This window comes from Wyeomyia smithii, chromosome 1 (assembly GCF_029784165.1).
Source record: "Wyeomyia smithii strain HCP4-BCI-WySm-NY-G18 chromosome 1, ASM2978416v1, whole genome shotgun sequence".
Classification (NCBI taxonomy): Eukaryota; Metazoa; Arthropoda; class Insecta; order Diptera; family Culicidae; genus Wyeomyia; species Wyeomyia smithii.
In genome coordinates, this window is record NC_073694.1 from 129,629,102 (window position 1) to 129,645,320 (window position 16,219).

The 16,219-nt window shown below is 39.4% G+C and overlaps 1 protein-coding gene across 5 annotated transcripts in view; it reads left to right on the forward strand.

Annotated features, from left to right (window-relative positions):
* The window catches only part of LOC129718781 (homeobox protein prospero), a 206,568-nt gene that overhangs the window by 177,476 nt on the left and 12,873 nt on the right, over positions 1-16,219 (forward strand). For all 5 annotated transcript variants that reach the window (XM_055669855.1, XM_055669853.1, XM_055669852.1 and 2 more), the window contains one exon: positions 15,986-16,130. In XM_055669855.1, coding sequence (XP_055525830.1) covers positions 15,986-16,130 — 145 coding nt within the window. The remainder of the gene's footprint in view (positions 1-15,985; positions 16,131-16,219) is intronic.

Consider the following 16,219-nt stretch of genomic DNA (forward strand, 5'->3'; position numbering starts at 1 on the left):
TCAAATAAGACTAAATATTTCTTAGTTTGTTTGAAACACAGGAAAAAGAGAGAGAGACGAAGAAATAGAGAAAGAACGAACACTGAGTCGATCATAATTTTTGTTTTAGTTTAACAAATATGACAATAATCAACATTCAACTCACTTCATCCATCCAAATTATAAATATATTCCTACTATCACGTTTGAATTACCGTAAACTGGGGTGACTTTGATCACTTTTTTGATTGTATCTCAAATATTTTCAGAATATACTGAAAACAATATTCTTTGATATTTTCAAAATAAGTACTGGCATGCATTGAAAAAGATTCAGTCACTACTTCAAAAGTTTAGCAAAAATTTTGCTGTTTTTAAATATCCCCTAGAAATTTTACACCAATCATTCCGGGGTGACTTTGATCACTTCATTGTTTTGATGAATTTGGAGTAACACTTTGCTACATTCACTAAATTGAACAGCCGTAAACGACTTAAACGAGTTTTTAAATATGGAAAGCAATTTGGGGGCCATTCACATTCTACGTGAACAGTTTATAATGGCGAATGTCCAAGATTCATAAAAAAAATTTAGAATTTTTATGAATGATTATTCACTGAGAGAGAAGGTGGTCTAAAATCGTCAAAAACTAGTCCACGAGGAATATGACTCATGAAATTGTCCAAATTTGCATGTTACTTCACGTCTTGGGTTTTTGTTAAAAAGAAATATGTAATACGCTGTGGAGAAAATTGGGACTCAACATTGCCGTCAAGGAAAAACTTGAAAAAATAACAATAAAATGTATTGTTATAATATTTGTTCATCTTAAGAACTAATCTGGGAACAAAATAAAAACACTTTACGTATTGCAACTTGTTGTTTCGAATCTGTTTGAACCGATTGTTTGTATGCAACAAAAATCGCCAAAAATACACTTTATTTTCAAATAATATTTTAGCAAGAGTGTTTTTAAATAGCAGGAAATGCATGAATAGTAGCAATGCGAACATATATCTACACAATCAGTGAAGATTACGACAAATCCCAAGCACTACGAGCGCTTTTTTACCACATTTCAGAAAAGAGGTATAGTGATCAAAGTCACCCCGGTGATCAAAGTCACCTCAGTTTACGGTACTGATGATAATATTAAGAGAAATAGCACTAGCTGTAAAACATTATGAAAACTATCAATCGAATAACAATCAGCTTTTGCTGAAAATTCATATTTTAACCTTCTAGATACTTGAAGATTATTGTGAAAATATGTTTATCACTTTGTTATCAATTTTACTGTTATGTTATGTTCGATTAAGTTGTTGTAAAAAATTAGCACACCTTGTTTCTCGATCGCTTCTCAATATATGCTATTAATTGTTTACAGTTATTTGAAACGTAAACGTATTGTATAAACAATACATTTACAATTCTGTTTGCAACTGTCCAGAGAGTTAATTGATTTTAATGCGTAAAATGCATGTTTATGCATTACTTTCTAAATCGTTTTTCGATACAAAATGCATTCAGAAGCCACATCACATCAAAATACGGCTAGGCTGCAACCCCGTTTGAATGCAATTGAAAAAACTAAAATGGACAGGAATCTATAAATTCTAAAATGAATACAAATTGAGTAACAGTCCTTAACCATTGAGATGAAATACAATTTGATGTTCAAACTCTCCTTGTTCGGTCACCTATTATGACAACACTTGGTAAAATCACTATTATACTCTTATCCGTACGAAACTGTGAATCTGCGCTTATCATTTGATCCAAACTCATGGAGGAGAGGACTGACTAAAGTTGGTGGTAACCATTAATTATGTTTAGTTCGATCTGAAATAGACCTCTACATTAGCGTGGGGTAGAGCCTCCAGTGCCCTGCATCAGTGGGCGGTTATCGGGACTTTAATATGCAAAAACCTATTTTAGTGCCTTGCATTGGGGTGTGGGTTATTTACCGGACACATACATCAGAAGAAAGGATCGAGGAGCTGGGCAGTGGCTCTCAGGCGTACTCATTTTGGACACCTTCGTATATTAGTTAACTTCCATATGCCCTTCTTGCAACCAAATTTTAAAACAAAACAACGACGAAAAAATTCGTCCACGAGCAGAAATTTCGAAACACAAATGCAAACACGCGAAAATTTCTCATTCATCATGTGTGCATTCGCGGAAAAATCGCAGAATGGCCAGTTTCCCATATCTCCATATATCCAAGCACAATGCATCGACCGATACGGTAGAGGCACAGGGTGCAAGTCACCATAGTCTTTTTGTCATCGTATCACCAGGCTTAAATCCAGTTTGATTGGTGCATGTGTGACTTTTTTTTCTAGAAAGGCTTAAACGCGAATAGAAGGACAGCCAAGTTTGTGGAGGCAAAAATCCGAACTGTGGGAGCACAAAATTCGCGAATAAAAATCGTTTTTTTTCTTCGAAATGGACTCTAGCCACCCACCCACGCTGATGATTCGTCCACAAGTAGAGGTTCGATCGCAAAAAGCTCGGAAATAAATTGCATCCATATTCGGTTAGAATTAATAGCATTTGTTATTATGTCTGCTTTGTCACACACCGTTGGCAAATACTGACCAGGATACGGGACCTTGTCCGCGGGATTGCACTCAATGCACACACGCAAATGCATTTTATGTTTCATATCTGCCAGGCTGGACAGGTCTAGCAGGACACAGCTAGGCTCAATCCTTGATTCGGTGGATGTGGCGGGCTTGGGCTGGATTCAGCGCTTTTGGGCCTCACTTCAATCATGCCATTCTCTAGAGAGATGTGCGTATGTGTGTTTTTTGCTTGGTTCCGGCAGATCGGTGTTTTTGTGGGGCCTAGGCACTTGCACCAGACAGTCCTGAAACGATTAATCCTGGAACTGGGTTCGCGGTGATCCGAACGTTTCGTTTCCATCCTACACGGAGGATGAGCAACGGTTTGTGACTATATAGGCACTGGCATAAGTAAAGAGTGCGTTTTTGCCAGTGCTGCACAAAATTTTCGAGCCCCCTTCTGCGATAAAGTGCAATTGCAATTTAATGCCCATTGTATGCATGTGCGAGATAGACACACAAACTCTAGCCTGGACGAATGCGTTCCCCGGGAAACAAGCAAAATGCAATAGATGGGCCTATCCGTCCTTTACCCCATCTTCAGCCCCGCTTGCTTGTAGAACACACAAAAAGCGATACCATACGGCTCTTCTATTCTCTATTTTTGCGAAACAGTTTTGTACACATGTGTATATTTTCCTGCACCAGCCAAAACACTTTTTCGAGCGCAAACTTTGCCAAAACAAATAGACACCACTAGTCCCGTTAAGCTTGTGGAACTGTCCAGCGAGATGCGGACAGTCCAAAAAATAATTGCAGATGGTGTCCAGCTCTAAAGGGCTTAACACTATTATCGTCTAGTTTTGAGTCTTTTCGTAAAGTAGTTTTCATAGAGCTACATACACGTGCACTGCAGACTACAATAAATCTCCTTAGATGAATCCATATTCGGGCTTCAGACCTCTTCTTTTCCATTGCCGACGACTGATGCTATATCTAGATCTACTGATGCGGTTATCGGATTATTGTCATTTCTTATGGCCCATTGACTGTGAAAATATCCGCATATCCACCGCACTCCTTCGCAAGATGTCACACAGACGAATTCATTGTATCATTACACAGTCGTGTGCAGTCGAATGTTGTTAATTATTTCAATAACAGGTTGGTATCAAGTCATTACTAAAAACATTTACAACTAGAAATCCTCACTCTGAAGAGATATTTTTGGAAGTGCACAAGCTTATACATGATGGTCAAAGCTGACGAAACTGATGATTGCGACGACGACGACGACGACGACGATGCTGACGACGACTCGAAAGGAGTAAATCCCCAAAGGAAACTTCTCCGCAAACTTAATGAAAAATTGCTTAATTAATGTAATTCTACTAATTAGAGGTGCGGCCGTTTTTTCTGCTGAACGAACACCGCTGAATTTTTTTTTTCGCTAGGACTTACTTGACGAAAAGAAAATTCCCATTCATCACGAAATCAAACATTTTCCTTAGCCTGGCTTGAGTGAATCTAGCTGGCGCATACATTTCGCCACTGCCTGGAGAGAATCGCAAATTTGCACGATTGCCTTTTAATTTTTCCTGCCTGCTATCTTTCGGTGGAAAAATATCGATTTTCAAGTTTTTTTTATTATCACTTTGGCTCTTTAAATTCAAGTATCAACACACGCAGGGGGAATTTTACTTGTTTATTGTTTTACGTTTCTCACTAGTGTTGTTGTCCGCCTATGAATGACGTGTGCCTATGAAATGAGCATCCATAAATCAAATCATTCAGCTTCTGAGCTTATAGATTAGTAATGAAATGTCCGTTGAAGGAAACTTATCTTGTGAAGAGTTGCCAGTGTCGAGTAATTCGTACTCACTATTCGTGCTTTCGCAGGAATAGCTTCGATTGAAAATGTTTCTACCTTAAGAAACAAAAATTCTATTTTGAAAGGCGGGAATTTCACTCTGATCCGTTAAGACCAAAGAGCTGGATGATTAGGGCTTAGGTTTGCTGGAACTCGTTTTGTTTAAGTCTTACAACAGTATGTCCATTCCTTTTTGATTATCGTTCCAAGTTTCGGGAACAAAACTTATATTTGGAACCCTAATGAATCACAAAACGGCGGGAAAATTACCCTTTTGCGGTGAGATAGTAAGACCAATCCAACCTCCAGCCTAACGGAAAAGGGATGGAAAGAAATCATAAGTTACTTACTTTTTGAGTCCCTCTTGCCATTCGTTTTCGCGGAGGCATTTACCTTTTCTGTGATCCCTAGCTCAGCATAACAATGAACGAAGGCAAACGTCTCAGAAGAAAGGTGTGCAGTTGCAGCTTGCGCCTTAAAGATTCTGTTCCCTCTCGTTTACACACATGCAAGTCAGCCTACCTGCAGTAATATGAGTTGTATGGTTTATGTTTGCAAAAAAAAAAGATTGCTGGGACTTAGACCCGAGATGCAGTAAAGCAGCTGTCCTTTTAGCGCCCTTTTCCCATGTTTGCTGTATACATTCGATTCGAGTTTTTGTCATTGCTCGGATAGCTTGTATACCTCTACCTATAATATACAAAAAAGTTGTTTATAAAAAAGAAAGAAAAAAACATTGGAAATCGTTATTTTATTTAACAGTGTTTTAGTTTATAATTTAAATTAAATGTGATCATATATTAGACATCGATCGTGTGGCTCTCCAAATCGTGGTATTACATTGTAAGACTGTGCATTTCACTGTATATTTCGAGAATCTAGTACGGCGATAGTTGCTTAGAAACACGCTCACACACGAGATTACATTGACTTTACTTTGTATGTAATTCTGGTAAGGGCCATTCACGCAATCCTGATGATGATTATAGTAATTAAATTGTTAAAATCTTGAACGTTGCCGACAGGTGTGGAAGCAACGCCATCTTTTGCCGGTGTGCTTCAACTGACACAGGAGTGGCACTTGTACCAAGCCGTCATGTATGCAACAGTGCCTACCAGCATCCAACGTGTGTGTGGTTCCACACCTTCACAGAATGCGTTACTCTATACGCCTGGGTCGTTCGAAGTAGTTAGCGACTACCAGCAGGCACGATGTGGCATCTTCTAACACCTCTCAGTTTAAGTCTCTCCAGCTAGAGCACGGCATTGCACAGTTCAAGTATTGCTAGGTCTAGTTGGCGAGCACTGTGGGCGCGAGGAAAGCCAGTGGGGCCACTCCATGATGGCAGCAAAGTGTGAAATAAGTGCTCTCATATTGTACCACCACCTAGGTTTATTTCTTCTGCCCTCTGCTCCAATGCTGTTTATCAACGATTGGTGTTTGTTTTGGTTCTTTTGAGCATCAGCACCTCTACGGAAATGGCCACTTGGCAGCGCAGTGCAATTTCTCGAGGAAACTTTGTTGGGTTCACTATTTAGAGCGCCCAGCATTGAGTTTAAGTCGTTAATTTATTTAGCGAGTAGCTTGATACCATGCACAATCATCTCACCAAGTGTGTAGTACTGTCACCGGAAGCAAGAACGTGTTTATGTGAAAACATGATAATCGCTGCCTAATCAGTGAGTAATTGTCAGCACAATTGCACCCCGGTCTAGAAGGGGTCGAGTATGACACAAGAAAGTCCTGATGCGCGTTTTCCATAAGCGCTGTTGATACAGTGGAGCATACTGCATATCACAGAGCATTGGACTTGCTTTGTTTCTTAGCTTAAAAATTTTCAACTAGTCACAGCAGTTGGATATTTTGTAGAAGTTACACTAGACTAGAACAAACGATCTTAAATCTAAGATTTTCTAGACACTTAGATTACCACTCCCAAAAGATGTCCTGTATTTCACTGCCAAGCGAACGTTGCTTGAAAAAGGGAAAAATATCTATGCTTTTCCACAACCAGGCTTGTAAACGGTCACCATTATCATTTGATCTCGCTTCCTTAGCGTGCGTCACAGTCGGCTTTCGCTCGTAAATGTAAAACAACCAAACCATCGCCTCAGCTCACAGACAGAACAGGATAGTCAAACGACACTCGCGTATCAAAGAGATGCACACTGTCAATCGTTTAGCGATGCTATTTCGGCTTATTTCTGTCTACTTCGTTAATTTATGTTGTGAAATATTATTATAAGATCAATGAGCATATATCAAGATGGCTTGACAACGTAATTTTTTTTAATTCTTTTATCACCAATATTTAGTGGTTAATTTGTGAGTTCGAAATCCAATTTGTGGTAATTTGTGGTTAAGTGGTTTCCGAGAAATTTTCAAAAAACTGAGTCAAGCCATCTTGAAACATGATTTTTCTTTAAATGAATCGGACAACGATGATATATACATCAATCGAAAGCTCTTAATTTGTGGTTCACGAAAATGTAATTTTTAACGTCATAATTACTAGTGTTTGTACAGAAATTTGTGTTTTATTGTTCACGTAGTTCTACGTTTTGTTTATTTGTTGATGACGCTGCTGTCCGCTAGTGGCGTTGGCTGTTTGCGGTGTTTGTCACTGCTATACTGAGCGTGCGTTTGGGGAATATGCTAAATATCGTGATTCTTAGTAACTAAGCCAACACACTTGCATTACAGGTAGCTTAACAGGCGCATAATGGATATGTGTAAATTTGTTGTCAAAAAGGATACCGGTAATGAAAATGTACTTTCAAAGGAAAGCAATCCAAATTCGACGGATTATTTTTCAGAACCAGTAGGAATGGCAAACAATTATTATCACTTTTTCATCACCTAGCTTCGGAGAAATGTTTCAGAAATATTCAAACAAATGTCGGGATCCAACTTAATGTTGCTCTTCTGTTATTTTTTCATGTATATGTGCTAACTTATGAGCAAAGTAATAAAGTAGATTTCTGCTGTCCGCGTGTCTGTCAAGCTACTAGTGGCACCGTCGCACAGAGGAGTACCTAGAACAAAAATCTGGCCAAAATAAGAAAAAAAATGTATGTCGCTTTTTGGTGCCGCTATATTTTTTTCTGCAGCTTAAATAAATGCTTCACAATATACCATCACTCTATCAACGTTAAACGGTATTATCATATGCTGGGAGAGCTGTAAACATTTCCAAATTTACAAGCATTTTTTGGGAATCGAACCAAGTTGTGCCAGGCGTCAAAAAAATGACAATTGATCAATATCATGCACCAAATGAATTCTTTATGTTCAATGCTAATAAACCGGTTGAAAAAAATTCCGATATTAAAAATTATAGCCACTCTTAAGAAGTTTTCGAAATTAGTGATTTTGACGTATTTTCGAGCGTTTTCAATATTGAAAGAGTTATCAAATCTCGCGGAATCCGATCATATAATCATCGGGGGAATGGAAGTTCATAACATCACATCCTCGCAAATATCTCATCCGGTAACGTCCGGATTGACATTTGCGACCCGTTTGAAAAATGTTGTTCATGGCATATTTTGACGAATACCTGCCTCATGCTTAAAACAGAGTTTCAGTTCAACAAAGATTAAATGAGATTAGTTAAGTGAATGAACTTCAACTAATTTAAGTTAACTTAAAATTAACTTGATGCACAGAATCAATAATCCAGGTAAATAACACTCCGTCCAAAAGCCTTTTTCCAACCTATTATTATTATTATTATTATTATTATTATCATTACTATTATTAAACAATTACATTCATCTGACAAAGATAAGTCTTAATGAACTAAAATTAAAACTTTACCGTCACAGTCTGCGGAAAGCATCTAGGAGTCGTTGACGAAACACATTGATTGGCAAGTCGAAGTCACAGGTCGTATACCTCATTAAAACGGTGGCAAATAACACGAATTGTATCATGACAACCATAAAGTCGATTCCGAGGATCCAAATGCAGGAAACTTCTTTGACGCAACGGCCTCTCAGGCGTAAATTATACGAGCGTATTTCTTCATTTGTTCAATAACATTAATGAAGCCACATAGGCTATGTAAATGTAAACATCAAGTTATGTGCGTGATTATTAGAGTTACTCTTTGATACAATACTCGAACCAGCCACTTCCACTTCTCACTCAAATATTTTCCAACATATTACTAAACAGTAGCGAAAATAATTTTGGCCAGGCTTCCACTCGAGTTACTTCTCTGTGCGCTCGAAAAATAATCCGTCGAATTTGGATTGCTTTCCTTTGAAAGTACATTTTCGTTACCGGTATCCTTTTTGTCAACAAATTTACACATATCCTTTCTCCGCCTGTTGGGCTACCTGTAGTAGAGCAAGTGTGTTGGCTAAGTTCCCCGAATCTCGATATTTACCATATTCCTCAAACGCACGCTCAGTATAGCAGTGACAAACACCGCAAACAGCCAACGCCACTAGCGGACAGCAGCGTCATTAATAAATAATCAAAACGTAGAACTACGTGAACAATAGAACACAAATTTCTGTACAAACACTAGTAATTATGACGTTAAAAATTACATTTTCGTGAACCACAAATTGAGAGCTTTCGATTGATGTATATATCATCGTTGTCCGATTCATTTAAAGAAAAATTATGTTTCAAGATGGCTTGACTCAGTTTTTTGAAAATTTCTCGGAAACCACTGGTGATAAAAGAATTAAAAAAAATTACGTTGTCAAGCCATCTTGATATATGCGATCAATGATATAAATAATTTCCAGAATACACGCACTCAACGTGCGTAATTCTTATTTCTAGAAAAAAATGTCAAAATACGTTTGAGAAAAATAACGTCGTGAAGGCGATACTCATTTGACATGTTTGTTCAAGAATGTATTCAGACAGCGAGCCTTGGTAGCGTCAGAGGAAGAAGAAGACGATTATCGCAGTGAAAAGTGGTTCTACGGTGACCATTTCGAAGCCTGTCCACAACTGACACATTCTCCTTTCAACAGCAGTGCATATTTATCAGGCAACCACCCAAACAAGCTGATACCAGCCTGGCGTTGTTGGTTTGCGTCGAGAACTGCTGTCGTGCTTTGTTTTCTCGTTATTCATTGCACATTATGTGAGATAATGTTGTTTTTTCATGCCTATCATCTGAACCTCTCATGTGCTCTCTAGTGGCACACGGCCCGCATCGTAGGACATTTTTTCTCCTTCGCAAAGACGTCGAAGGGAGCTGTAGCGGAAACGGGAAGAAATTTTTCGCGCGGCCATCATCCGCAACTCTGTGTGCGCTTTTGTTTGTGCATACTTTCCGCTAACCAGCCGCTACTGACAAGTCCTTTGCCTCTAATGATACTTGGTGCATATTATCACACACTGCTTTGGCCAAGTTATTTTGCCGGAACATTAAAAATTCATCAGCACACTACAATCCAGTGTGTGTAGCGCACTCTCCTTTCTAGTGGCGGAAGCGATCGTCATCCGGCTGAGTCGCACAATAGTTACTCGCTGCATGGAGCGCAGCAGATTCCGGGTTCCACGCTTTAAAACCCCCCACATTGTATACCATCCTGGTGAACAGACTGAAAGCAACTACCGATTATTAATATGATTTCTTCTGCCAGTGAGACGACGGTAGTTTGTATTTGGTTCGTGTCACGGTTTTGTGAGTGCAATGATCAAATATCGAATCATACGAGAAGATTTTTTTTTTCACAGGAAATATATTCTGAAAATATTAACAACGTAATTAACTGGAATTGTACTGCGGGTTTGTGACTGACCTTGACTTACGAGAGAGCTTTATTTAATGAACACATCAAGACATGACAGGTGCTTTTGGTATACTTTGTAAAATAAGACACTTGATATAAATGACTCCGTTGAATATTAATTTGTATTGTGTCATGTCAAATAAATGAAAGTGTGAACAAAAAATAAGTGCTTTTAGTCGTATCGGGTAAGACTCGTGTTCTACGAATGATAATTGTATTGAATCGCAATGAGGTAACAAACATATTTCAAAGTATAGAACGATTGTGTGGCTTATGCTGTAACTCGTTGCTACGAAGGTGCTGATATTCGTTTGGTTTTTGCATGATAAGAAGAAGCAATGAAACATTTTTGCTTTTGGCATCACGCACATTTTGAAAATCACACAGTCTTCAAAATCTTCTAAAGCTTCGCAGGCTTCAGTTATTCCGACTATAATAATCGCTATCGGCTGTTGAGTATTGTTTAGTTCACTATTCAATCCCCATACAACTAGCGTTGTGAGCCATTAATTTGACATTTCGTCAACGGTCAAAACCATCCGACCATAAAACTTATCCTCAAGTCTTGTATTCCCACCAACTGAGAAATCACCAAGAATAAACGAATTTTCCCGCCTTCCTTGCCTTGGTAGTCTGTGGCGTGCGACGCAGAAAATAACGAACTTTTTCTTTTCCCGTTCTCTTTCCGCCGTTCTCGCCTAGAAGCCAATAAGTCACCGGAACAGAACACATATCACACCGGTCGGCACCCTAGTTTTATATTTCTTTGTATACGGCGAATTTAAATGCCCTCATGCAGTGTTCATATCCGAAAAGGGGAACGCGCAGTTTTAACAAATACGGCTCCAGGCACTGTTGTCGAGCAAATCTTTTAATTCATCAGACGTCTTATGAGCGTTTCTACGGTGTTCTTCTGTGATCGTGAAGGCGACGCTTGCAGCCGTTACGTAACAATTGTCAAAAAGCGTGAAAAAAATGTGAGAGCTGAATCGTTTTGTTCTTATGGAAACATCGCATACTTAACGTCAGACTGCGTTATGCAAATGTACGGGATGAGTGTCTAAGAACATTCAGCTAATGTATGTATAAACTTACGTCTGATTACTGTTTAGCTGCCATGAGCTACTACTTTTAATTAACAGTAACCATTATATTTTAAGGTAGCATTCACTACAGCAATTGTTACTTTTTGGGATTATTATCAGTAACTCCGTTTCAAGCAATCATATTTAAGTGAAAAAATTAATTGCATACTTGGTCATTGATCACTGTAAAAATAAGCAATAATTAGGCTGATACAAATTTCGAATTCTTTTTATGTCCAAGGTTATCAAAGTTAGCAAAGGGGGTGGCAAAAAATAAATAACACCGAGACAAACAAAATAGAAATATCTTTGATCAAAGTTTGCGTGCAAGTTATGACGTTTGTAACTTGCACTCAAATAAATGTTGAAAAAATTACAGTATTTTATTATTATTATTTATTACGCTTGTCTTTTGACGACACTCTCGCTGTCACTGGACTTGTTTGTTGCTAAATAAAGCATTTATGCTGTCGGAAAACCAATAAAATGAACAAAACGGTTTGAGCTTTTTTTTCTTCCCCTTCCAATATTCAACATTTTTGAAGGGGGGAGGGTGACATAAAATGAAAATAAAATTTGTAACGGCCTTACTGACATCATCGATTATCAAACCTTTCGAAGATTCAACAACTTGGACAGATTTATTTTGTTTTCCTTGTGAAAATAGAATTCCAGAATTTGTAAGCTGAGTTACGCAGATACAGGCAATTCTTCCTAACTTCATGATTTAGTTATGCATGAATGAATATGAATCTCATAAGAATCTTCAGTGAACGAGTAGATGATCAAACAAAACGGAAGATGGTGCAGAACTTGAAAAAGCGGAGTAAGGCCGTTACAAATTTTATTTTAATTTTATGTCACACCTCCCCCCCCCCCCGCTTCAAAAATCTTGAATATTGGAAGGGGAAGAAAAAAAGCTCAAACCGTATTGTTCATTTCATTGGTTTTCCGACAGCATAAATTCTTAATTTAGCACCAAACAAGTCAAATGACAGCGAGAGTGTCGTCGAAAGGCAAGCGAAATAAATACTAATAATAATAAAGTGTTATTTTTCAACATTTATTTGAGTGCAAGTTACAAACGTCATAGCTTGCACACAAACTTTGATCAAAGATATTTCTTTTTTTTTCATCTCGGTGTTATTTATTTTTTGCCACCCCCTTTGCTAACTTTGATAACCATGGACATAAAAAGAATTCGAAATTTGTTTCAGCCTAATTTAAGTTCTCTAAACAAGATTAACAAGTACTCTGCCAGAATGTGTCCGGTTTGAAAATTCAATGGCGTTTTGTTTCGAATTTTGCGGCTAGAATGCGGTTGTCTAAAGAAAAGTTTCTGCGAATGGAATGGGATTCACGAAAAAATATAATAAAGCGAAAAAGAAACGTAGATCTTCAACGATCAGCGAAACGAGCACTCGGGGCAGCAGGAGATTACAACGGTTTTGGTCCAAAACCCGATGAAGGAAAAGAAAATGCACTACTGATTGTTACAAAACAAAACATAATTCGAAAAATAAGCAATTAGGGGCCATCCACATTCCACGGGGACAGCTTAGAGAGAGAGAGAGGGGTCTTGTTGTGAAATTTTAACAGCCCATACAAAAGATTTTGAGTTTACATTGGCGTTCGTCCACATGGAAAGTAGATGGCTCCTTATTGAGTAACTTAGCTCATAACTTATGATTAAAATATTTAGAAATTAGAAATAGCTTTATTCCTTACAAAATTTTCCATGTTTTACGATATTAAACCTGATGTTGCTCAATGAACCATACTCACTTTTAACAACAGAGTACCGAAATGATTAAAAAAATCAGTTTTTTTTGATAATTATGAAAAATGTAATTTATGCTTGGGACACCCTGAATTGCTTCAAAAAAACCTGACCTATTATAGCCTAAACCATGGGTTTATATCATAAAGTTTAATTTAAATTTAAAATGCTAGAGATTTTTTTAAACCCGCACCCTCTAAAAACTGTTTCTTATAGCCTAAATTTCCATTTGAAGGGTGAGCCCCCTCCCCTGGTAACTAAACATAACACAATTTTGAAGATAATTTTCAAAAGTCCTTGCGAGGTGAAAAGTTGATGAAACTAAGTTCTCTAAGCACTGGATTGTTCGTTACTTTGATTGTCTGTAGTAGAAGATACAGTAGGAGAAAATGCTGCATTGATAAAGATTGGTTAATATTTTTGCTAATCACACTCATACTTACTTTACTTTTATGGCGACAAATCGTTGAGATCCTATGCCGAGTCCAGAATACGTGTCCACGAAACTCGGTTATGAGCTGCTCCTCTCCAGTCTGCGAGGTCTGCCTCGAAGTCGTCGGCCTCTATCCTGTTCTCTGCTAAATATTATCTTCGCCGGTCGCTCATCCGCCATCCGTGCCACGTGGCCAGCACTGATCGCAGGATTCTACGCCCGAAGACCCCAACCACTCGTCGATCGGCCTCCTTCCACGTCCACGATTCATGTCCGTAGAGTGCCACCCGGAAGATCAGAGTCCTGTAGAGCGCAAATTTCGTACGGATCTCTAGGCTACGGGACCTAAGGTGGCTACGCAGTCCGTAATAAACCCTTATCGCTGCCGCAATCCGTTTCTTCACCTCCTCGTTGTCAAATGTCACGAGAGTACCAAGATAAACAAATTTGTCGAAAGTATCTCCATCCATCTCCACCGCAGTACCAACACCCGCAGAACTACCACGCCTTCTGCCAGCCACCATGTACTTCGTTTTGGTAGAGTTTATGGTACGTCCAATTCTCGCAGCTTCTTTTTTGACAGCCGTAAAAGCCTCCTGCTCTACTGTTAACACCAATTACATCAATGTCGTCCGCGAAGCCTAGATGCATGTGGGACTTCGTGATGGCGCTGCCGCTCTTCTGCACACCTGCTTTTCGTAAAGCTATGTTAAACAGCGAGTTTGAGAGTCCGTAGCCTTGTTCCAGACAATCTTACGTCACAATCGCGTCCAAACATTCGCCCGCTGTCTTGACACAGGATGTGAAACCGTCAAGCGTCGCACGCAACAGTTTAATTAGTTTTGTTGGAAAACCATGTTGCGTTTTACTGTATCGTACGCCGTCTTAAAGTCAATAAACAGATGAAGTGTTTGCAAGTTGTGTTCTTGAAACTTGTCGAGGATCTGTCTCAAGGTAAACATCTGGTCCGTTGTTTATCGTCTCACTCGAAAACTGCATTGGTATTCTCCAACAAAGGCTTCCAGCAACGGCCTCAGTCGCAGGAACAGGAAACGGGAGAGAATTTCATAAACGGAATTGAGGAGAGTTATGTCTCGATAATAACTACAGCCGAGTCTATGTCCCTTCTTGTAGATAGGGCATATGAGTCCTTCCAACCAGTCCGCAAGTAATTTGTTTTTGCACTACACAACCGCTCTTTGACCGACTTGGAAAGTTCGGCCGGTTAGGTGTCCTTCCAGCGGCTTTGTGGTTCTTTAGCTCTTTGCAAACATTCTTCACCTCGTCCAATGTTGGTGGGCCCACAGATTGTCTGTCCTCCCAATTTCTATCCTGTTCTTCTCGACGACTCTCCTACCTTCCTCACCGTTCAACACTTCTTCAGAATGTTGCATTCAACGCCTGGCCATCTGCGATTTATCGGTAATCAGGTCCCTTTCCCTGTCATTACACATGGCAGGTACTGTCACGTTCCGGTTCTTGTTTCGGTTGGTCGTTCTATAGAAGCTCATTGTGTCGTGCCTGGTGAAGCAATTCTCTGTCTCCGCGAGGACGTGATCGTAGTGCTCACATTTCTTACGGCGTTGAAGCCTGTTTTCGGCAGCTCTTGCCTCCCGGTATTTCTCCCGCATCTGACGCGTCATATGATAAGCTGCTACTAACGTGTTGGCGTAGGCTCGGTTTTTCTCTTTCGTCACCTCTAGACACTCAGCATCGAACCCATTATGCGTGATTCCCATTGTCATGCCTATCACTTCTCGCGCTGTTTCACTGATTGCATCATGGATGTGCTTCCACTGCTCGTTCAGGTTCATTTCAGCTGGTTCACCGTCTATAAACTTCCCGAGTATACTTTGCCGCATCTCCTTCCGCTGATAACCTTTGGATGTCCAGACGTATCTTCCTCGACGACCTCGATTTAATTACGTTGGACAACCGAGCGCTGATCTTGTCTACCACGAGATAGTGACTCGAGTTGACGTTTGGCCTTCGAAAGGAATGCACAACTATGATGTCTAAAAAGTAACGGCCGTCGAATGTGGTCGATCTGGGGGCAGGCCTTTCCATTGGGGTTTCTCTAGGTGTGTTTCTGAATGTTCAGGCGTGCGAAATGGGTACTACAGATGGCCATTCTCCTGGCCGTGGCGAAGTTCACTAACTAATGTCGTTGTCGCTGATGGTAGATTGAAGGCTTTCCCCACCAATAAAAGGACGTAAGAACTCCTCTCGTCCGACTAGTGCGTTGGTATCACCGATGACGATCTTGATGTCATGTTGTGGGTACTTCCCATAATCACATCATATTCCTTCCTTATTCCGGCCGTTATAAAGGACGCTATCATGAATGTTCGTAATAATTTAATCACTTTTTTGGAAACTCTACATGCGCTAGATTGAGTTTTTCATGTATGTCAACGACTCATCAAAACCGTTTTTATCAATAGTTCGAGTATCTATATAGTAAGCATCACTATATCATGTTTCTTTTTTCTTCATCACAGGGAATTCTACTATATTCAAATGGAGAAGTACGCTCGCCAAGCAGTAAGTGAAGGAATGAAGAACGTGGACGACATCCATGTGAGCAACGACAGTGAAATATATCGTGTTCTGAACCTGCATTACAATCGGAATAATCATATCGAGGTAAGTACTTGGCTGAAATATCGTAGTGTATCACGCCTATAGTAAACTATCGTTCTTTGTCCCTGGAATCGATGCGAAGTCATTTTTTT